The sequence below is a fragment of the Lutzomyia longipalpis genome, chromosome 1 (assembly GCF_024334085.1).
Source record: "Lutzomyia longipalpis isolate SR_M1_2022 chromosome 1, ASM2433408v1".
In the NCBI taxonomy this organism is placed as follows: domain Eukaryota; kingdom Metazoa; phylum Arthropoda; class Insecta; order Diptera; family Psychodidae; genus Lutzomyia; species Lutzomyia longipalpis.
In genome coordinates, this window is record NC_074707.1 from 47,409,684 (window position 1) to 47,428,665 (window position 18,982).

The following is an 18,982-nucleotide window of genomic DNA, read 5'->3' on the forward strand; positions in this document are numbered from 1 at the left end:
TCTGTACACCATGCCTATATATTAAAATGTAAATTTCTTTTATTTTTGAATAATAGGTAGGTATATTCATGATTTTGTCAGCATGATCTTCACACCAATGCTTGGATAATGTAAATTTATTAACACGAAATACGATGTGTTGGCAAAAAGGTAAAAAGAAAATTGAGTATAGAAGTCTCTATTTTATATATGTTACATTCTCTCTGTACTACTTTAACCTTTATCCCCCGCAAATCTCTATACAAAACTCCTCTATAATTTTGGTGCTGTTTGCAATGTGCCCCATACAATGGTATAATTGGAAAAGACGCGCGCGCGCGATCATATGAAACACTAGAAAAAACTTAAGTCTCTCTCGCAGTTTTTGTTACTTTTCCAATTAATTGTACATTTCTGATGAATTTTGTTTAATTTTCTTATAAACCTTTTAAATTAAATGATTTAAAATTTATTTATAATTTTAATAAATTCACAAATTCCTAAAAAGAAAATTCTTCATCACTTGCAATATCTCTAAAAACCTTTCTAAAGATTCTTTCTAATTTTATTTTATTCAGCGAATATACATTGGAACATCTTTTGAAAGGTATTTCAAGTGCTAAAGAATTTTCTTTATTAAAACAGATTCCTAAAGAGAATTTTTTTTTAAATGTTCTAAAATCTTTTCCCCTAAAAAATTAAAAAAAAAATAGAAAATTAAACTATAAATAGAGAAATAATTGAATTGAAAATGTTAAATCCAAGGGCTGAATTTTTCAAGAGGGAAACTTGGATAAACTCCCAAAGGCCTTAGCTCTTAGAGAAAGAAACGTGAAAACCGGGAAAATCTCGCGGGAGTTTATCACAGCTTTATTCTTTTTCTTAGAGAATTAAAATCTCCGTGAAGATTTCCTCGCTTTTCCACTGCAAAAAAAAACCTTCGGGAATTTATCACGGAAGTTTTCCTTTCTTAAGAAATTCATCCGCAGAACATTTAAGCGAATTTATAGAGCAATGAAAATATTTTCGACTTAAATTTTTACTAGTGTTGCATCACATGGAATCTTAAAGCCGCTTATAGAGACTGCAGACTGCATGATACAGTGAGTTGTATGGTGATTTTTTTGGGTAAACACTCACACTGCGAGATGTGGTGCATAAACTCACATAATTCACTCTTACATGTTATCCATCATGAATCTTATTTTTTCACTTATGCTCCTTTTGCAATGTAATCTCGTGTCAGATTGGATTGTTAATCTCGGCAACTGGCGTTTGAAGGCTCACCAGAGAGCAAGATGCCTATTTGGCCAACACCAGTGAACTCAATTCTTTGACTTTTTTAGTCTCTTTTTTTGTATCCTGACATTTTCTGTACACACAATTAAGTTTGATAGGTAAAGGGGCAGATCTTTCTCAATGACTTTGATGTGAGACAAGTGTCTTGTTGATATAATGCTATATGCTAACTAAATACTATGCGCCGCTCTTTCACTAATCACGAATTTTTTTATCCAAACTTTTTTTTTCTATTTCAATTATGTACAATAGTGGGTTAGGAAGAAAAAGCTAAAAGGATGAAATATCTTGGAACGTGTTGGAGGTAAAATCAATAAAGCTAAATAGTCAAAGTAATGAGAGACTTATATGCAAAATCAATGTAAATTTATCTAACAGCAATTTAGTTGGTAAGTAATTAAGCAATTAATGCAGATTTTCAGTATGATAAGTGAGAATTTCTCTATTTGGACCATTACAAGATGCAGAGGAATGCAACTAACTACATGTTGATTCTATGAGAAAGCTCTCAAAATGTGCTTTTGTAGGACTAAAAATTAATTGAAAATTCTCTCTTTGAAAACCCCCAACATGACAACGAAAATGTGAATTAAATGTGACTAAATAAATTTTATTTTTGAAACATGAGAAAATTTCAAAGTAAACTCTTTTCCAACATACAGTGTGTGTGCCTCCGCGGTGCATTTTCGTATCACGTATCGAAAGTGTAATTTCAAATTGTTCATATAAAGAAAACCTCCAAGGACTACAACTTTGTTCAATTCATTAGAAATGCTACAAAACAAATATTTACCGCGAAGACAGATGAAATATTGATGAATTCTTACAAAAGTCACCCAATGGGATTTACTTTAGCTATATATGTTAGTATATACTCAATAATGTATTTTATTTTATAATCCGATTCCAATTGTTTGAAGTCTCTCCATATACAGGAGGGGTTGCGTTTGCCAATAGAACATGACAACATAATTGGACGCGACCACAAATTGTGTGCTTTCAGCATGAACATTTTTCAAGCTTAAAAAATTGAATATTTATGAATTCAAAAATGTTTTTGTGATTGAAAGGCGAAATACAACAAAAATAGGATTTGATTTTTTTCACAGTAGGTATAGGTAGGTAGGACCTATATAAATCTTTTATTGGAAAGTCTTCCTCAAAGCAATAAATTAAAAATTGAGCAAAAAGAGACATAACTCTTTATGCAAATAATAACTGAATGTTCTTCAGAAATATCTGAACTTCTTCTACAATATTTATCAATATTTTATTTAAATTAACAATTAATATAACTTGAGGCATATCCACGTCTATTTTGTATATTATATTGAAAGCAAAAGGTCTCTTTGCAGCAAGAAAAAAAAGAAGGATGAGCTTTTTACATCATCACAGCGTGGCCCAAGTTGCTCCCGGAGCAACTTTTGGTATTAAAAACCCCGAAAAGAGTCACGATGTTGAATAATATCCATTGGTTAACATTTTGTTGATGTCTCACCAGTACCCAACGAAGAAATTGTGCATTTGATGAATAAGAGAGTGAAATTTTTCATCAGCATACAACGTGCGCGAGATGAACATTTTTCCACATATTGGGTGATATACAATCAGTTGAGGAATGTCTGTCTGTTTTGTGTCTCTCTCACTGTGAATGAAATGAATGAGTGAAGTGTGTTAAAAATGCACATGGAGTCACAATGTGAAAGACATCATGCTTTACTCCATCGCCACAGACTCGGTGCTGCCTGCCAGCCTCTCTGGCCAAGACAAACAGAAATGTGGTACATCGCCGAGATAAATCTCATGTATATACCTATGGAATAACGGCATCGTGACATACAAATATCAAAGACTTTTAATACTAAAAGATGTTTGAAATACATTTTATCCTCCACTAATATCCCATTCAAATTGCACTATCAGTTGCCCCATGGGCAGAATATGAGGTTTTCAATTCCAAAATGCACCCAAATGAGCTTCACAAAACATTATATATAGATGTGAATGAAAAAGAAATGGAAACTTTGGTTGGTAATCAAAAGAGATTTAAAGTTAGTAATACCTACATTTTCCCTCTGTGTATGAGAAGTGAGTTAACGAAAGAAAGTGTAAGAGAAACAACGAAGAAGGAGGAAAAAATGTGATTTCTCTAATTGATTCTCTTTTCTAGAGGAGCCACACTTGACGTCAGACGCAACAGTGGAATTGTCGAAGAAGCTCTGCCGTGTGGACCCAAAGAGTCATTCACACGGTGTGCAAGAAATTGAGGTTTAATAATCTGGGAATGATGATGGGAAACAATTTTTGAAGCGCAACAACCCAAAAGACCACCTAGTGATGCAATCATTAACGAATTTATAACACAAAAATTATTATTTAACAATCAACTATAAATCCCAAAGTTCTTGCAGGAAAATTAAGAAGATTTTTCTAGTTAAAAAGAAAATGAAAAGGATGCAAAATACGCATGATCTCAATTTCTTTTTAAAATTTCTTATGCACACTATGCGACACATTTATGAATGCAAATTAATTAGACGCCCTAATGAAATAATTATGCTCTCTCTCTCTCTCTATTTTACCTAAGGGAATTGGAAACTTAAAAAGAATAATATCAATAAGCTTCATAGGTGGCAAAAGATATGGCTGATGCAGACAAATGCTGTTGAAGCTCAAAGATAAGTAATAATGAGTAATAGCAGAACAACCAATCAATTTTTCTGCATTAGAAAAGACACTCACACTAACATAAAACATACCATCGTGCAAAGCACATTTCTATATGCGCATGAACCTCAATTATAATCTTTTCCTCTTCCACCATCACCCATCAATCTCATTGCTCGGCTGTTGAGTGAAATTCTTGTATCAAAAGTAGATTGGAGAAGAGATGTCTTCAAAAGAGAAGTGTAATACTTGCGATCGTCAGCATTGAGATCATGCGAGAGAGTGAATGGGGCATTTGCCAGCAGCAACATATTCTTCAGGTGTGTGTTTCCATAATCTTCAACGCGCGATTGCATTGATCAAAGGATCTCCTCCATGCAACATCCAATGGGCCAAAGAAGAGAAACATAGTTGCTTGATAAATTGATGTGTGCGGCTGTTGCCATGATCATCCATTACAGTTGTAATGAGGAACTTTTATATTTTCACGCGGGTTAACTTGAAAAGCTGCCAACTATGTACCTACCTATATGAATTACATCTATGCGAGCAAAAGGAAATCTCTCTTGGCGATTTTTCAATTGACCTCTCATTTGAACTTGATTATGACTTTTTTACCTTCTTCTTCTTCTATCTTTGCAAAATTGAAATTTAACTCGTGTCACGTGGTTAAAAAGTGACAGTGTTGCGAAAAAAAGATGAATAGTTGCTTTGGCAATTGCAATTTATGATTTGTTGAAGAAGAAATTATATACACAGGAATTACCATGTTGATGGTAATAAACACAAGAGTTTCAATACAAGTTTAAATACAACAATTTTGCAAAATATTTACAACTCTATTGCGCATAGCAATAAAATCAAAATTATGATGTAAATTTGTCCTCAAACAGTGATTATTGGCAGGAAAATTAAAGTTTTCTAATTAATTTTTGCCACAAATAAAACGTTATATGTTTGAGGTGTGAGAGAAATTAATATTCTCAATCAGAGCTTTTGCGTTTAATTTGAGTTTAAATCCAAATCAAATTAGTTTTCAAAAATTAACTGTTAATGGGCCTTATTCAGAGATCAAGAAACCCTTGAATTCTTTGAATCTTGTACTGAAATTTCAAGATTTCAAGCGAATTCCAATGGTTTCTTGGTCGCTGAATAAGGCCCAATATCAGTAAAAAAATTATTTTAAATCTTTAAAATTAAATCACAAAGTTTTCTGGGTTTTAGAGACTTAGCTGTTGAGGAAAACATGTTGAATATTACAGCAAAATAGCAAACATATCGTATTATCCTCTTCAAAAGGTATATACACAACAGTGTCGTAAGATCAGCAAGATCATCGTATCAATTTGTATAGAGATCATTCATGATGGTAATTGAGTGAAGCGGTGGAGGAATCAAGTGAAATGGTAATGCGATCAAAAATGGTATGAAGTGAGCGCATAAATGCAATAAAGTTGTTGGTATTCTGCAGTTAAAAATCATGTCTCCTCGAGTAAAACGTCGCGCAAAGGAATGAGAGACACACGCAATAAAATCGCCGCATGCCACCCGCGGAAGGCAAAATGTTGCACATTTCAGAAAAAAAAAGAATGATTTCCAGCATTTTAGAGATCATTCAGTGAGATAGTGTTTGGCCAATATATACAACTTCCTCGGTGGTGTGCATGTTCTCAAAATGCATTGCTCGTTCACGCTAAAAGCATTCACCAATAATAATATGAATATTGAAAAGTTCCCTTGTCCCGAAAAAAAAAGCTTCGACTTTAACAAACATTTGCAATTATATAATGCTTTTTCAACTGCCGCGCAGCAGTTGCATGGCACTGTGGTCAAATTGATCTTAAACACATTTTCCACACAAAACAAGAAAGTGTTGTGTGAGGATCAACGAGAGAGTTTGATGAAGCACGAAATTGAAAAGTTATATTTACAGATGAAGCTTTGTGAGAGAAGAAAAATCTTCTTGGGCTTTTAAAGCTCAACTTGTGGCGGGAAAATGTTGCTATATGGTTTTGTGTGTGGTAAAAATAAAATAAACAAGAGAAATAATGAGAAATGAATGTAATGATCGTATTATTTGAAATTATTGTACATTAGACGTGAAATCGTGTGCGTATTTTTGCCATGCGGTGGGATTTCTTTGCTGACGATGGGAAAAGAAAATATATACCTCATAATATTGAGATGTAAAGCATTGCAGGCAGTTGATTCTACAAGATGGAACTAAAATTTATTATTTTAATATAAACTGATTTATTTTCCTCTCTAAGCAAAGAAAAATGAATTACATTTAATCTTCACAATTTAACATCTCTTCATTATTAAATAATTTTAGTTTTTTAAGTTTTATTTTTATTCCATTCACACTCTTACGTGTCCAACTGTAAATTCCCAATCATGTCTTTGCTCACAGTGTTTCGCCAAATTAAATTGCAAATGTGAAATATCGCAGGCACACCGAGTAAAGAGAGTTTAGAAGAGAAAAAAAGACGATTTAGTGATTTAATGGACCATGGCAGTTAATTGCACGATCTCCTCAATCACTTAATGCGTTGTATGATATTTAGCTTAATAAATTTATGGACATGTGTTTATATTGATTTCACGCCCCTAGCTTTGAGGAAGTTATTGCGGATTGAGAAGTATTTTATGTTACCTACGTATGTTTGCCTAGAAGGAGTGCAACGTGATGCAAAAGATGCAAAAATGCACCCTAATCAAATTTGATCTTTTGTGCCTCCCGAACTGGTATAAAATATATACACAGAAAATGTTTGTAAAATGTAACAAAATGCCGTGTGCATTCATCTCACACGCTAATCAACTTTCAAGAATGTGATTTAAATTCCATGGAAAATTGCAGGGGGAAATCTTTTCAGATCTTACAATGTGTTGGACTTTTCTTTTCTTTTTTTCTGCCATGTGCCCACCTACTTTTAGTAGTACCTACCTACTTACTATTATATGTATAATGTTAGCAAAGGAGACCTATGATCCCAATTTATTGATCTTTTTAGTATATTATATATTTCTTTTAATCATCTCATTATGCTCATTATAATGCTTTGTGGTAGTAGTTTTCATCAAATGGTGCAATGCTGAAAAATTTGCAATTTTCTAGCAGTTTATGTTATTCCACTTCAGGGTGATTTGCTACCCAAAAGTTCAATAAAATTTAATGGGTCTTTAACTATTATTCTTGTCCATGGAAGGAATGCTCTGTGACATCATAACTTAATTGTTGTTCATTATTATTGTTGTAAATCATTAGTGAATTCCTCAACATAGCCATGGCAATGCATAGTAATGAACCCTTCTTTTTTACAAGACATCATCCAAAAATTCCTTCACAAAAATGAAAGGGAAATTTTGTAATAAATGTGAATGTTGTGAACCATTGGGAATTAAATGCGACAATAATCTCTTTTCCTCAACAACAGCCAATTAAGATAAATATTAAAATCCATAAATTTATTTCAATACAATTTAGTATTGATGTGGGCAAGTTTTGGAAAAGTATACATAATGTATGTACATAAAAAAAATTAAGTATGTAAGCTTAATGTTTATATTTTTTGCCATAAAATATGAAGAGTGTCGGCAATTTGGATTGAGACACTCTACTGGATTGATATTGAGATTATATGAATTGATTGGGAATATTGAGAACTCTTTGTGCCGCCAAAAGAGAGCCATTAAGGTGTGATGTATAGAAAAAGTAGGTATATATGTATAAAATGGCGGGGTCTTACCATTTTTTCATGTGATTGGATGATGATGAAATTTTTCGGTGGAAAGACAGTGGGTGTCTCCAAAACAGTGTTAAATGCTGAGCAGAGGGAATTGTGTGGAAAACAGTCTTAAGTTAATTGTTTCCTCACGACGCCACGCAGCTTCCATCAGCCACCACCAACACGAATCCTCTCTCACTCCTCTTTTCTTGGAGCACCACTCTAATCCCCCAAAAGCACAAAATTCACGGATGAGCAACACAAGACCACAAATCACTCGATTGATGGGCTCTTATTTTAAAATATAGATGACATTGTTCAAATCACACTGTTCACTCACGCGTGTAGGCTTTCAGAGATGGTCACCAACCACATGTGATGCAATTTATTGGCACTTTGCACTAAAAATTTTCAGCTCAATTTCCTCCATGCGTTATTTTTTCTTCGCTCAATTTATCACACACACGCACACACCTCAGAGTTCCATCATCGCTGTTTCACGCCAAAGAGCAGCGCATCTGCAAAAAGACAACAAATTAAATAAAGATTAATCTTTGAATTATTTTCATATACATAGTGAATGGAGAGTGAGAGAGATTTCGTTGCATAAGGCACACTTCTCGAGATAACAATCAATGAATCTTCAAGACATTAAAATGATTATTCAATAATAAACACGAAGAAATTATTAATAGCACGGATGTTCAGTGTATAAAAAGGGTGTATAATGCCATAAAGGTCAAGGAGTGCCAAAGATGTGGAAGGCAGCAAAAAAAAGTCTCAAAAAAACAAAACAATTTACAATGTAAATTTTACAATTTTAACAATGAGTCTTTTCCCCCCTCAATTGACTGGCGGCGGCGGTGTCTTTTACTTGAGTATTTTATTTTTAAGAGCAATAATTTCATCGTGATTTGAAATCTAATATGGGATTGAATTTTTGTCAAATAAAAAAGCTTTACAAAAAAAAAATAAGAAATTAAACGGAAAATCACAAAAATCTTCTTCATTGCCACACTTTTTGCATCTTTTTGCATATTATAATTTTTAAAAGTAGTCCAAGTAAATAACGCTGAAAGTCAACCAAAAATTTCTTTTACAGCACACACAAAAAAAGTCAGAAGAAAACTTTTACCAACCATCAGCTTTTTGCACACCTCTCTTTTGCTGTGGACTTCTGAGTTCTTGTGTGTGCGTTCCAATATTTAAAAAAAAGATCTTTGACCAACTTCTTTTTTGTATGTCCATTAGCACATTCGATTCCCAAGGAAGAAGACAAAAGACCCGGCAATATATATGTAATGGGAAGAACAAGAGATTTACGGTGTATCACGATTTTGCATTTTGACCAAAGTATCACAAGACGTGCGTTTTTTTTTTTTTTCTTCTCCTCCTCAACTATGCCCCTAATCGGTGTGGATCTCGCGGTTGGATTTGCCAACAAATAATGCTCAATCATATCAATTTGTCTTTTTGAACACTTTCGATGAAGATGATTCATACAAAGTGAAAAATCGACTGCAAGAGCGAACACAAGAAAAAAAATTGTTCAGGGAAAGTTTGTAAAGCAACTGGGAGGTGAGGTCGCGCTGGTAGGAGATCATACATGGAGGAGAAATCACATTGAAGACATGAAAGAGATGAATTCGAAAAAGATCACTAAATGGCATCCATGAAGACAAGTGAATAGGAAATTCCAAATCTTTGGTATTTTTTAATTGTATTCCCTTAAGAACACAGCTTCTGTAACTCATAAAAAACTCGAGAAACTCTTTTAGCATGGCTAAACATATGAATTTTAGAAGAAAATAAATTAATTAGGGTTCCTGTGTTCGTCAGAGGAAATTCCCGCACACCAAAGGAAAAGCATAAATTAAAGCCAAAGCTTTCGACCCTAATAGCGGATCTTCTTCAGTGGTCTTGCTTGTCTTTTCTTGGGGATTGTCCTCCTCTCTTAATGTTTCACACACTCATTAGAGTTTTCCACAGAATTTTCCTTTTATTTAATTTTTGATTTTTTTTTCTACTCTTTCTTTGTACTTTTGTGTTTGGCATAATATATTCTTTGTGAAATGCGCAACCTGTCAAGTTTAGAAGGCAAGAAAAAAATTTATAGCACCCCTTGTGGTCACTTTGAAAACTTTTAATTTTCTAAACAGTCGTAGAGCCTTTTCAGATCTTTCGTTTGAGTCTGATTTGATTAAAATCGGTCAAACCGTTCTTGACTTATAGTTCATATTCGATGAAAAATTGTGACGGCCATATTATTAGCTAAACGGCTTGATCGATTTCAAAGTTTGAGCTTACTCCAGTTATATTTTGTCCTCTTAAAAATTTTCTTATTATACACTAAAAAAAATTATGAAATGCTCGTAAGTGTTCAGCTTACCAGTGTAGGTAGATTTTATACTTCTTTCTCTTCAACTTCTCCCTTTCGTTCGAGAATCACACTGACTTTTCACCTGTATGGTTCTTATTACAATGGCACCGTATACCTCAAATATATTCATTCATATACCTACAGATTCCAATGTATATAATGTACATAAATCAGTTGCTTTATACAAGAGAAATCATACATATTCACCATAATATGCTCAGAGCTTTGAGATAATAAACATTTAATTTTTCTGTATATTTCAGAGAAGAACGAACCCTAAGGTTATTATAGCCTCGCTTAAGGCAGAGTTATTAAATAAGTGAGTGAGCTGTGCTAATAACTCAATTTGTCTAATTATTATCAGATCAGCTAATTAATTAGAAACCTTGACGGATTTTCAGAAAAATTTTTTCATCAATCTTGTAATAAAAAAAATAAATTATTAAGAGGTGATTTTTTCCATTTAAACATAAATTGAATTAGTAATAAAAATAAATGAGTTAAAAAGAAATGAGATTTTACGTAAAAGTTGTGGCAGCACAAGTTTATTTTTTTCTTTAGCATAAAATCTCTTTTACCGCCAAAGTATTGTCTCATGCGAATGTTGGTGGTGTTTTAAGCATTATAAATTCGCGCAAGATGAACATTTCGTAACCATAGCGAATTCCCTCCTAATACAAATTTTTACTCATATATATGTATCCTATATGCTATATATGTGTATGATCTATGAAAGAGGAACTTCTAACAGGTTTATATTGGCATATAAAAATTCCCTCAATGTGCGAAATGCACATTGGAATTTATCCAATTGAATATGTATGTTCAAAGGCATTCTGCGGAGTTGCAAGTTGAGATAAATTTTGCTTGGTGCACCTCAAAAGAGTTGGTAAAGAAGTTGCCATACAGTATAAACTAACTATGTAAAGCACCATTTGTTGGTAAACTCCTTGTTGCACACCGCGAATAGAGAAAAGTATGTTCACTTGCGCAGCGTCTCACTTTTGGAATCACTTCTATCCTCTCTTTTTTTGCACACAACACTGTGTGGTGCGCACAGGAAAAAGCTCAATGGACTAAATATAGCGAAATGTGCAAAATTCAACCAAAATGTACAACATAGATATGTTGCTATATGCAATGCTTTATACACACATTCCATTTTAATACCTTTTACAGAGTTTTCGCTCTTCCCGCTCTTTCTCCATAGAAATCTTTCACCAAGCACCGCAAGAGGTACGGAAGATGACACCACGATGTGGTCTCAAAATGTGAACACACAGCTGTGTGCAAGAAGAGTTTTTCGCGAAACCCCCAGCAAGTGGTCGTCGTAAACGCACAGGCATCGCGAAAAGGTGAGAGATTTCCACATGATTTGCTTTTGCGTCTTGCTAATCCTAAAAATTCACGTACTGATCGCATAACGAGATGCATCGGGGGAAGGTAGATGTATAGAAAAAAAAAAGAACCAACCATCGAGGCAGGTGTTTAGAGCCAGCACGCGGAGGTTGACGCACACCCAAGGTGGGAGACTAAACATAATACAACAAGACTAGCGAGTTTCAGTCGCACCTGAGAGATGCGAATGTGAAATATTCAGCTGAATTAGGCAGTGCGCACAGACAGGACAGATTTTTCTTCTTACATTCTCTTTGGCAAAAACCATATAGGCAAAGTGTGAGTATTTGTGTTACATATTTTTATATTATGTACAAAAATGTGGAATGAATTTTCTTATTTAATCTTTTGCACAGGCCGAAAAAAAAGAGATTTCTTGCAACAAAAAAAACCTTTAAATAGAGGATTAAGCTTTCATTTTGCAGCTTAATTTGATGGGTTAATACTCTGAATGTGAAATGAACAAAAATGAATTGGTTGAAACTATGTTGCTGCTTAATACTTACATAAAACACAAACATAAATACTACAAGTTAAAAATTCTTTTTTTAACGATATTTTAAAGCTTTTCAAATATGCTTTATATTTCTTACTCTTCTTTGAAAACGCTTAAAAGTTTTTTTTTCCTTTAAAAAAATAATTTTTAATTTAATAAAAGCATAATATACAAAAATAAAGAAAAGTCTTATCTCAACATATTTAATTCAGAGTTTCATAGGATTCTTAATTCTTGAAAGGAGGAAGACGAATTTTAGTGAATTGTTTATGCACTTGCTCGACATATTCAACCTAGATCTTTTCTTGTGATATTATTATGTTTTTTCCGGTGGTCCTATGTTTCTCGTTAGAATCTAAGTCATGTTGTTGCTGGGGTTGGCATCAGAATGAGATTATATGCTGCCTTACATTGCAATGCGCAACAATCGCAAATGTTGTGTTGGGCTCGTGAAGTTCATACAAATTTAATACGCTCATTCCCATAGAATTTGTACGTCTTGGAGCCACCTTGCACATTGACCGCATAAAACACTTTGTGGTTTGTGCATAAATTTTAAGAATATATCAGCGCTCCTCCCATTTTATCATAGTATAAATATTCCAAGCATGGGCTTTGGCATTCCACAAGGAAACTTCTCTCAACTTCCATGATGTTACAACCCTTCTTGTGAACAAAGATTCCTTATCAAATATGTTCAATCTCGGCTGTTTCTCTGTTTTGTGCGTGTAATTTTGCGCCGCTCCCAATGGAGATTGAAATGCAACCACATGGAGGGAAGAGCGAGAGAGGGAGAAATGATTATAAAAGAAGAAGTAATGAAAGAAATTTGTGATGATGCCTGAGCATTCAACAACACCCAGGCACAATGCTACAATATGTATACAAACATAAGAAGAGAATTATGGCAAATTTCTGACTACGATGGCAAATATTTATAAGTGCAATTAGGATTGCTATTCTTCTCTCCCCCCTCGGTGCAGTGGATGCTTTAAAAATCCCATTCTTCTTGATGGGTGCACTTTTGTGGCTGCATATAGTGACGCAATGCAATTGACGCACGCTCAACAATTCCAAATGCGTTCTCACAACATTCTCCCAAACAACATTTTGCCACAAATGTTGCACACAAAGGGTTACCATACCAACATTGAAGTAGATGAGCATAGAGAAGGTGAGGGAGAAAGATCTTGCGGGTAGATTTGCTTTATGAAAATTCATTCATTTTATTGAATTGTTGATTTGATTAGAAATCCCTCCCTCGAGAGTTTATGGAAGAGAATTACCTACATGTATGTATGTATATAGTTGACCACAAGAAGTTTTGCCAACTCTCTTGTGTTTCTTATACATTTCCTCGTCTCACGGAAGATTTTTGCACACATGAAAAAAGGTGAAACCGGATTTACTGGATATTCTCAGTGCTCTCCGCACTATTCTCCAGGTTTTATATTTTTTTGAAAAGAAAATCACTTTATTAAAATGCAAAAGACATTCGAGGAAAAATAAAAGCATGTGAGGCAAGAAAGTGCAAAAGGATTGGTAGAGATATCAAATTCAATTGGACAGATCACAATTTACATATTTACTTTTAATTAAAAATTTATTACTCTGCCATCTATATGTGATCTTTTATCTAAGATTTTGCAGATATTGCAATCATTTGATTTATTGCTATTAGGAGCACTTTGCCTAATGAAAATCAATATTATTTCTAATGCTTCTTTGCTATATTTAATTTGATTTAGGACTTTTTTTAACTTATGTTCTACGAGGCATTTTAATCTCAATAGAAGCTGTATATAAGTCCAAGAGCTATATGCACAAGACATAGAGTAAGCCCTCTACATATAACCAAAATTAATTAAGAGTTCTTCAGCTGTGATGAGGAGCAATAAAAACCAAAGGGATCTCGGCAACTCAGACCAGGTCAAAAAGCCATGGTGATGAGAACCGTGGATGCAAAAGGTGAAAACCAATGTTGACGGGAATACCCCCAATTATTAATGCAAGCAAAATAAAAATCCTCTAAAAAGCGAGTTTGGTTTTCAAACTCTATTTCAACGAAAATCTTCTAAAATTTCCCCATATTTTCCCTAAAATTGTGAACAAATTAATCTCAATGATTAATGACTTAAAAAATATTTCAAAGTATTAAAAATTATGTAAATTTAAAAATATTATCCATAATGTAATTGCAGGCCTCAGGAAAGAGAAATAAAGCTCTGAAACGTAGTAAAAATAATAAACGAAGAATTTTTTTTAAAAAAAAAGGTCAGATCCCGCGTTTGACTGCCCAAAAACATTTTTTTTTAAATTATTGTTAAAGATCATCAAAGATTTAATTAAAACTCCCCAAGTTGTCAGAGAAGCTCTGGAAAACCTACGAATTTTCTTGATTGAAAAAATCTAATTTTGGTTACATGAAAAGGACCTAGCTCTTGTGATCTACATAATATTCTTTAAATTCAAAAGGAATTAATAAAATAAGGCTTTATTGATTTTTCTTCTCTCTTTCTCCTAAATCATTTTCGCAGCATTCCCTCACGTAGCCCCCAGTAGAATCACAATCCACATAGGTTTATCCGTAGCCTAAGCTATCCACCTGGAGTCTCCTCAATAAATTTCCAGCAAACATTGTAAATCTATTGAGAGATGGCAGATGAAGTGGAAAAAATCACCTCATGGTGTTCTCGTGCATTGCATCCTATGTAAAGCAATATTTTAATTAAAAGAATTTTCACTACTTATTGCAGAGGTGCAATGGAATGAAAATTGATTTATAGCTATCTCAATGTAGGAGTTACGCCCAAGAATACTTTTGCACTAATTGCTTTTTGCAATTCTTTACTCTTTGAGAATATACTTCTTCATCGCATGCAGAGGGGGGCAGTTCGGACATTTAGACAAATCATAGGGATTGCTCTCTTAATCACCATGTTACATTATTTTACAATATCTTTCTTATGATGCTGCAGTGCTTCCTTAAAACTTACTTAATCCAATTAACATTTCAGTGAGGTCTTTTCAGGAAGAACTCATGGGAATTTGAGCGATTAATAGACTAGACAGTCTATGCTAAACCTTATTAGATTCATTCTAAATTAAATCTTTTATTTTTACGTATTTTCATTGACCTCTCTCTCTCTCTCGCACATCAGAGTCTTTCACTCTTTCAGATATCCCTTTTCTCTTCACCACTAAACCTTATATTAATAAGCAATTATAGGTATGAGTAAAATGCAAAACCAACAAAGGTTAATATCTGATAAATTGTCTCTATGTGGCAATTAAGGGAAAGTATTAATGAATATTAGAGGCTATACAAGAGGCAGCAATGAATAACGAGCTTTTCACAAATGCAATGTGCTAGTTAAAGCACATCAGACATCTGAAATATATTTATAGGTAGGTACCTACATATAGTGTAACAGCACGCGTCGTATTCATCAAATTTGCCACTTCATGTGCCATTCTCTCCATTGAAATAAATCTAATATAAGTGCAATGGTATACCTATCTTTGTAAGTATTTAGAAATGTTCTTCCTCCCAGGTGAGGTAGAGTTAGACCTATTCAATTGCCATCATGCGGTGTGGTGTTGGCATTTAAGAAAAAGACGAATGCCGTTCCTTCTTAACGATTCACATAAGAGACATAATCAGCCAAAGTGGCGACTCTCTCAATGCTTCTTATATATACATATTGGTACCATATATAACGAAGATATACATAATAATAAAGAAAAAAAGTCCCACAATATTTCAACACATAATTCCAATTTGCAAGACGATTGTTTGCGACAGTGTAAATCAAAGCGTGGACCATTGGTGCTGTGGACTTTCGCATTGAAAATGTCCAAACATAGTAGAAGAAGAACCAATAGATTGGTACACCCGTGTGTGGGTGTTTTTGCAGGTGGATTTAGTATATATTCGCTGAATATTTATGGATATTCTCCTGGCAATAGCCATTTGACACGAATATTGAATGAGAGATTTCCTCATTCACTACAAAATTCTCCCCACAACTCCAAGATGGTTCTCTCGCGCATAATTGCTCGGCGCGGGTTTGTTGATCTTCTTTGGGATGTGGAAAAAGAGCTTGTGGAGCAAATCATACTTAAACTACTAATGGCACTTTGGAGAACCTCTGGGGGAGATGAAAAAAAAAGCTATTTTGTGGTGAGCAGCAGGGGAGTAAAAGAAGGAAGACAATGATCAAGAATTCTATCCCATCACTTGGGAATATGTACAATTTTCTTAAAGAATTCCCGGTGTGACCAGAAAAACAATGAGTTTGCCGGTGTAGGGAAAAAAACAAGCCATATGCTTGAGAATCACAAACTCATATTATGTATGTTATGTATAGGAGAACCAAACAGAGAGCTTTAGGTGCTCCTATATATGATGTGTGGGCAAATGGTATAAAATATATTCTACATTTAATATTCCTCTTACCGCAGTGGCTTTTATGGTAACATGAAGAATGAGATAGGAAATAGCATTTGTGGCAAAATGCTGCGGCCGATAGTTTCCTAAATAGCCCTCAATATGATTGTTATTTTGCCTCTTTTTGGAGAAAGGTGCGCGCTCGCAGTGCTCTTGAGAATTTTTCGTTATAAAAGCACAAAAGATTTCTATATATGCGCGCACAGGGAAGATCTCTGAAAAACCACTCCGGCTTGGATGGAGAGAGAGGGATCATTTCCTGGCTCATAGAGGAATATACAAATACAAATTGACCTCTTATTGTTTAAATACCCTCAATCCGGGCGAGGGGGGAGAGCTTTTTTATTAGACTCCTCCTTCAGCAATAAATTGATCACGATGGAATCTCATGGCTTCTTACGGCCATGGAAATAATGATTCTGTATTTAATGTGTGTGCTTGGCTGAGGAATATAAAAAAAATCCCATCTTCTTACATATGACAAAATAGACAGAATTCATCAATAAATCACATTTTTATGATAAAGGCGGTAAAAAAGAAGCACCAAAGAGGTGGACAGAGATCAAAGTCAACTAATAAATTTTAGGAGAATAGAGAGAATGAGAAAAAATTCTATACTGGATCACCTGTCCTGCTGTAGACTAGTTCAAGACCCCCCAGGATTTGTTCTTAAAATAAAATTAAACATAATACATTTCCAGCAAACAGACGAATGAATATCTCATAAAATGTAAAAATAATTACATTAATATTTCATAAATTAGACTCATGTTAGCTTGAAGGTCTGTGTATAACATATTTGTTTTAAATCAAAACTTGTGTGAATAAGTTTTAGTTTTAATTTATTTCATTTAGTGCTCTAAAATATTTTACAAGGTTACGTAACGTTTTGCGTAAATCAGATAAGTTTAATTTTTTTTAGGACAATTTCTTGAAAATATAAAATAGGATTTTTACTAGAAATGAATTAAAATAATATTAAACTGTTGCGCGCCCATTGGGTCATACGTAGACCTAATTGTGAAACATTTTATTTTCCCAAATACTTAATTTAATTGTTTTCCACCATATAAATGCGTTAAATTTACGTAAATTATGCCAAAGAAGATGTTCTGACTGAGAAATATTTTATGAGAACATCCATAGAATAAATATAGCAATGAAAGGAGTGTATGTTTCAATGTTTCTACGTTTTACGTGGACGTGAAAGGGTTAACTTAGCTCTAGTTTCTAACGGTGACAGATATAGCAATTTTTATTATTATTTTTTAATTTTAAATGAAACTTGGTTCTATTGTTTAACACAGATTCATCTTATATTATTGTAAACTAATCCTGAAACGATGAACTCTTTTCTTTATGAACAAAATGTAATGTTCCCTGGTTAGAACAAAAAGAAGAAATAGGAAGAGCTCTAAATTTTTTTTCTAAAGAGAGATTTTTCATCATAAAAGAATTTAAAATCAATATAGATATTCATTTTCGTGTTAATTGTAAGGGAGACGGTAATCTCTAAATCACTCTATTTGTATTAAATACAATACTATGTACCGATATATAGTTGTAGGTATTCTAGTCATGCCTTAAAATCCTTCATGAAGATATTCATCTCAATTTTGGAACGTGATACACTTAATATTATCCGGTGGAATGTTCTAAATAGACCTCGCCCATGCAAATGTTCTTTTGGATAGCATAACAAGCGGTTTATATGGGGTTTAACGTTTATGTCGGGTAAAAGTAACACCGCGCGTACGATTTTTCGCATGGTGATCAATTCTCTCTAACCATGGAGGTGCTCACGTTCTAACGGTTGCCCATTTCGCGCTCTATCCGCAACACGACCCAGTCCTTTTGTTTTCAATCACAATCCACCATATTAATCAAAGTTTTTTTTTTTCACAGAGTTTTTTTTTTCTAAAAATAATATGTGTTGTACGATATATTCATTTATGTGTACCCTGGTGGTGTTCCTCCAGTGAACCACTATTCACTGGGGAACTGTGCATAACAAACTGTTTTTAATATTATTATAATAAAATGCATAATACACTAAAAAGAGAGTAAAATACAGCATTGGGAATTAACTAAGCAAAGAGTACTAATTCCCATTGAAAGTCACACACAATATAATACAACATACATAGGTATAGAACAGGGAGTAGAAATATGTATGCGCACAATTTGTATATAATAGATTTAAATGCTATGCTGTGGGTATTTCATTGAAGAATTGTAAAAAGCCATAATTGAGTGAACAGAGCCATATAACTGAAATCGGTGTAAAAAGCACACAAAATGGATTGGAGATAAATAACAATTCCAGGCTGGACATGCGTTTGTCTCTGCACCATCCACCAAGTCTCTAAATGAGAATGGTGTGCACAAAATATTCTAATTACCCCCGTTCTGTAATTCTACGTCTTTCACACAACAGTTGTGGAGACAATTAACAAAAATAAAATACTACACCACATTTCCATCTCATTCAGTGTGAATTTCAAAAAAAAGAAGAAAAAAAGAGTCTTTCACGCATTTTGATTTAATTAGCTGTGGTAATTGAGCAAAGCCAAAATGCGCGA

At 33.8% G+C, this 18,982-nt stretch overlaps 1 protein-coding gene across 2 annotated transcripts in view; it reads right to left on the reverse strand.

Moving 5' to 3' along the window:
* Nucleotides 1-18,982, reverse strand: part of LOC129787908 (cadherin-99C) — a 39,957-nt gene that overhangs the window by 16,910 nt on the left and 4,065 nt on the right. The window contains exons 1-2 of one of the 2 annotated variants that reach the window (XM_055823746.1): nt 10,066-10,098; nt 7,698-8,194 (exon numbers count right to left, since the gene is read on the reverse strand). In XM_055823746.1, coding sequence (XP_055679721.1) covers nt 7,698-7,700 — 3 coding nt within the window. In that variant the 5' untranslated portion in view covers nt 7,701-8,194; nt 10,066-10,098. Of the gene's footprint in view, nt 1-7,697; nt 8,195-10,065; nt 10,099-18,982 lie in introns of those variants that run through there. The other variant, XM_055823745.1, reaches the window with a different exon arrangement.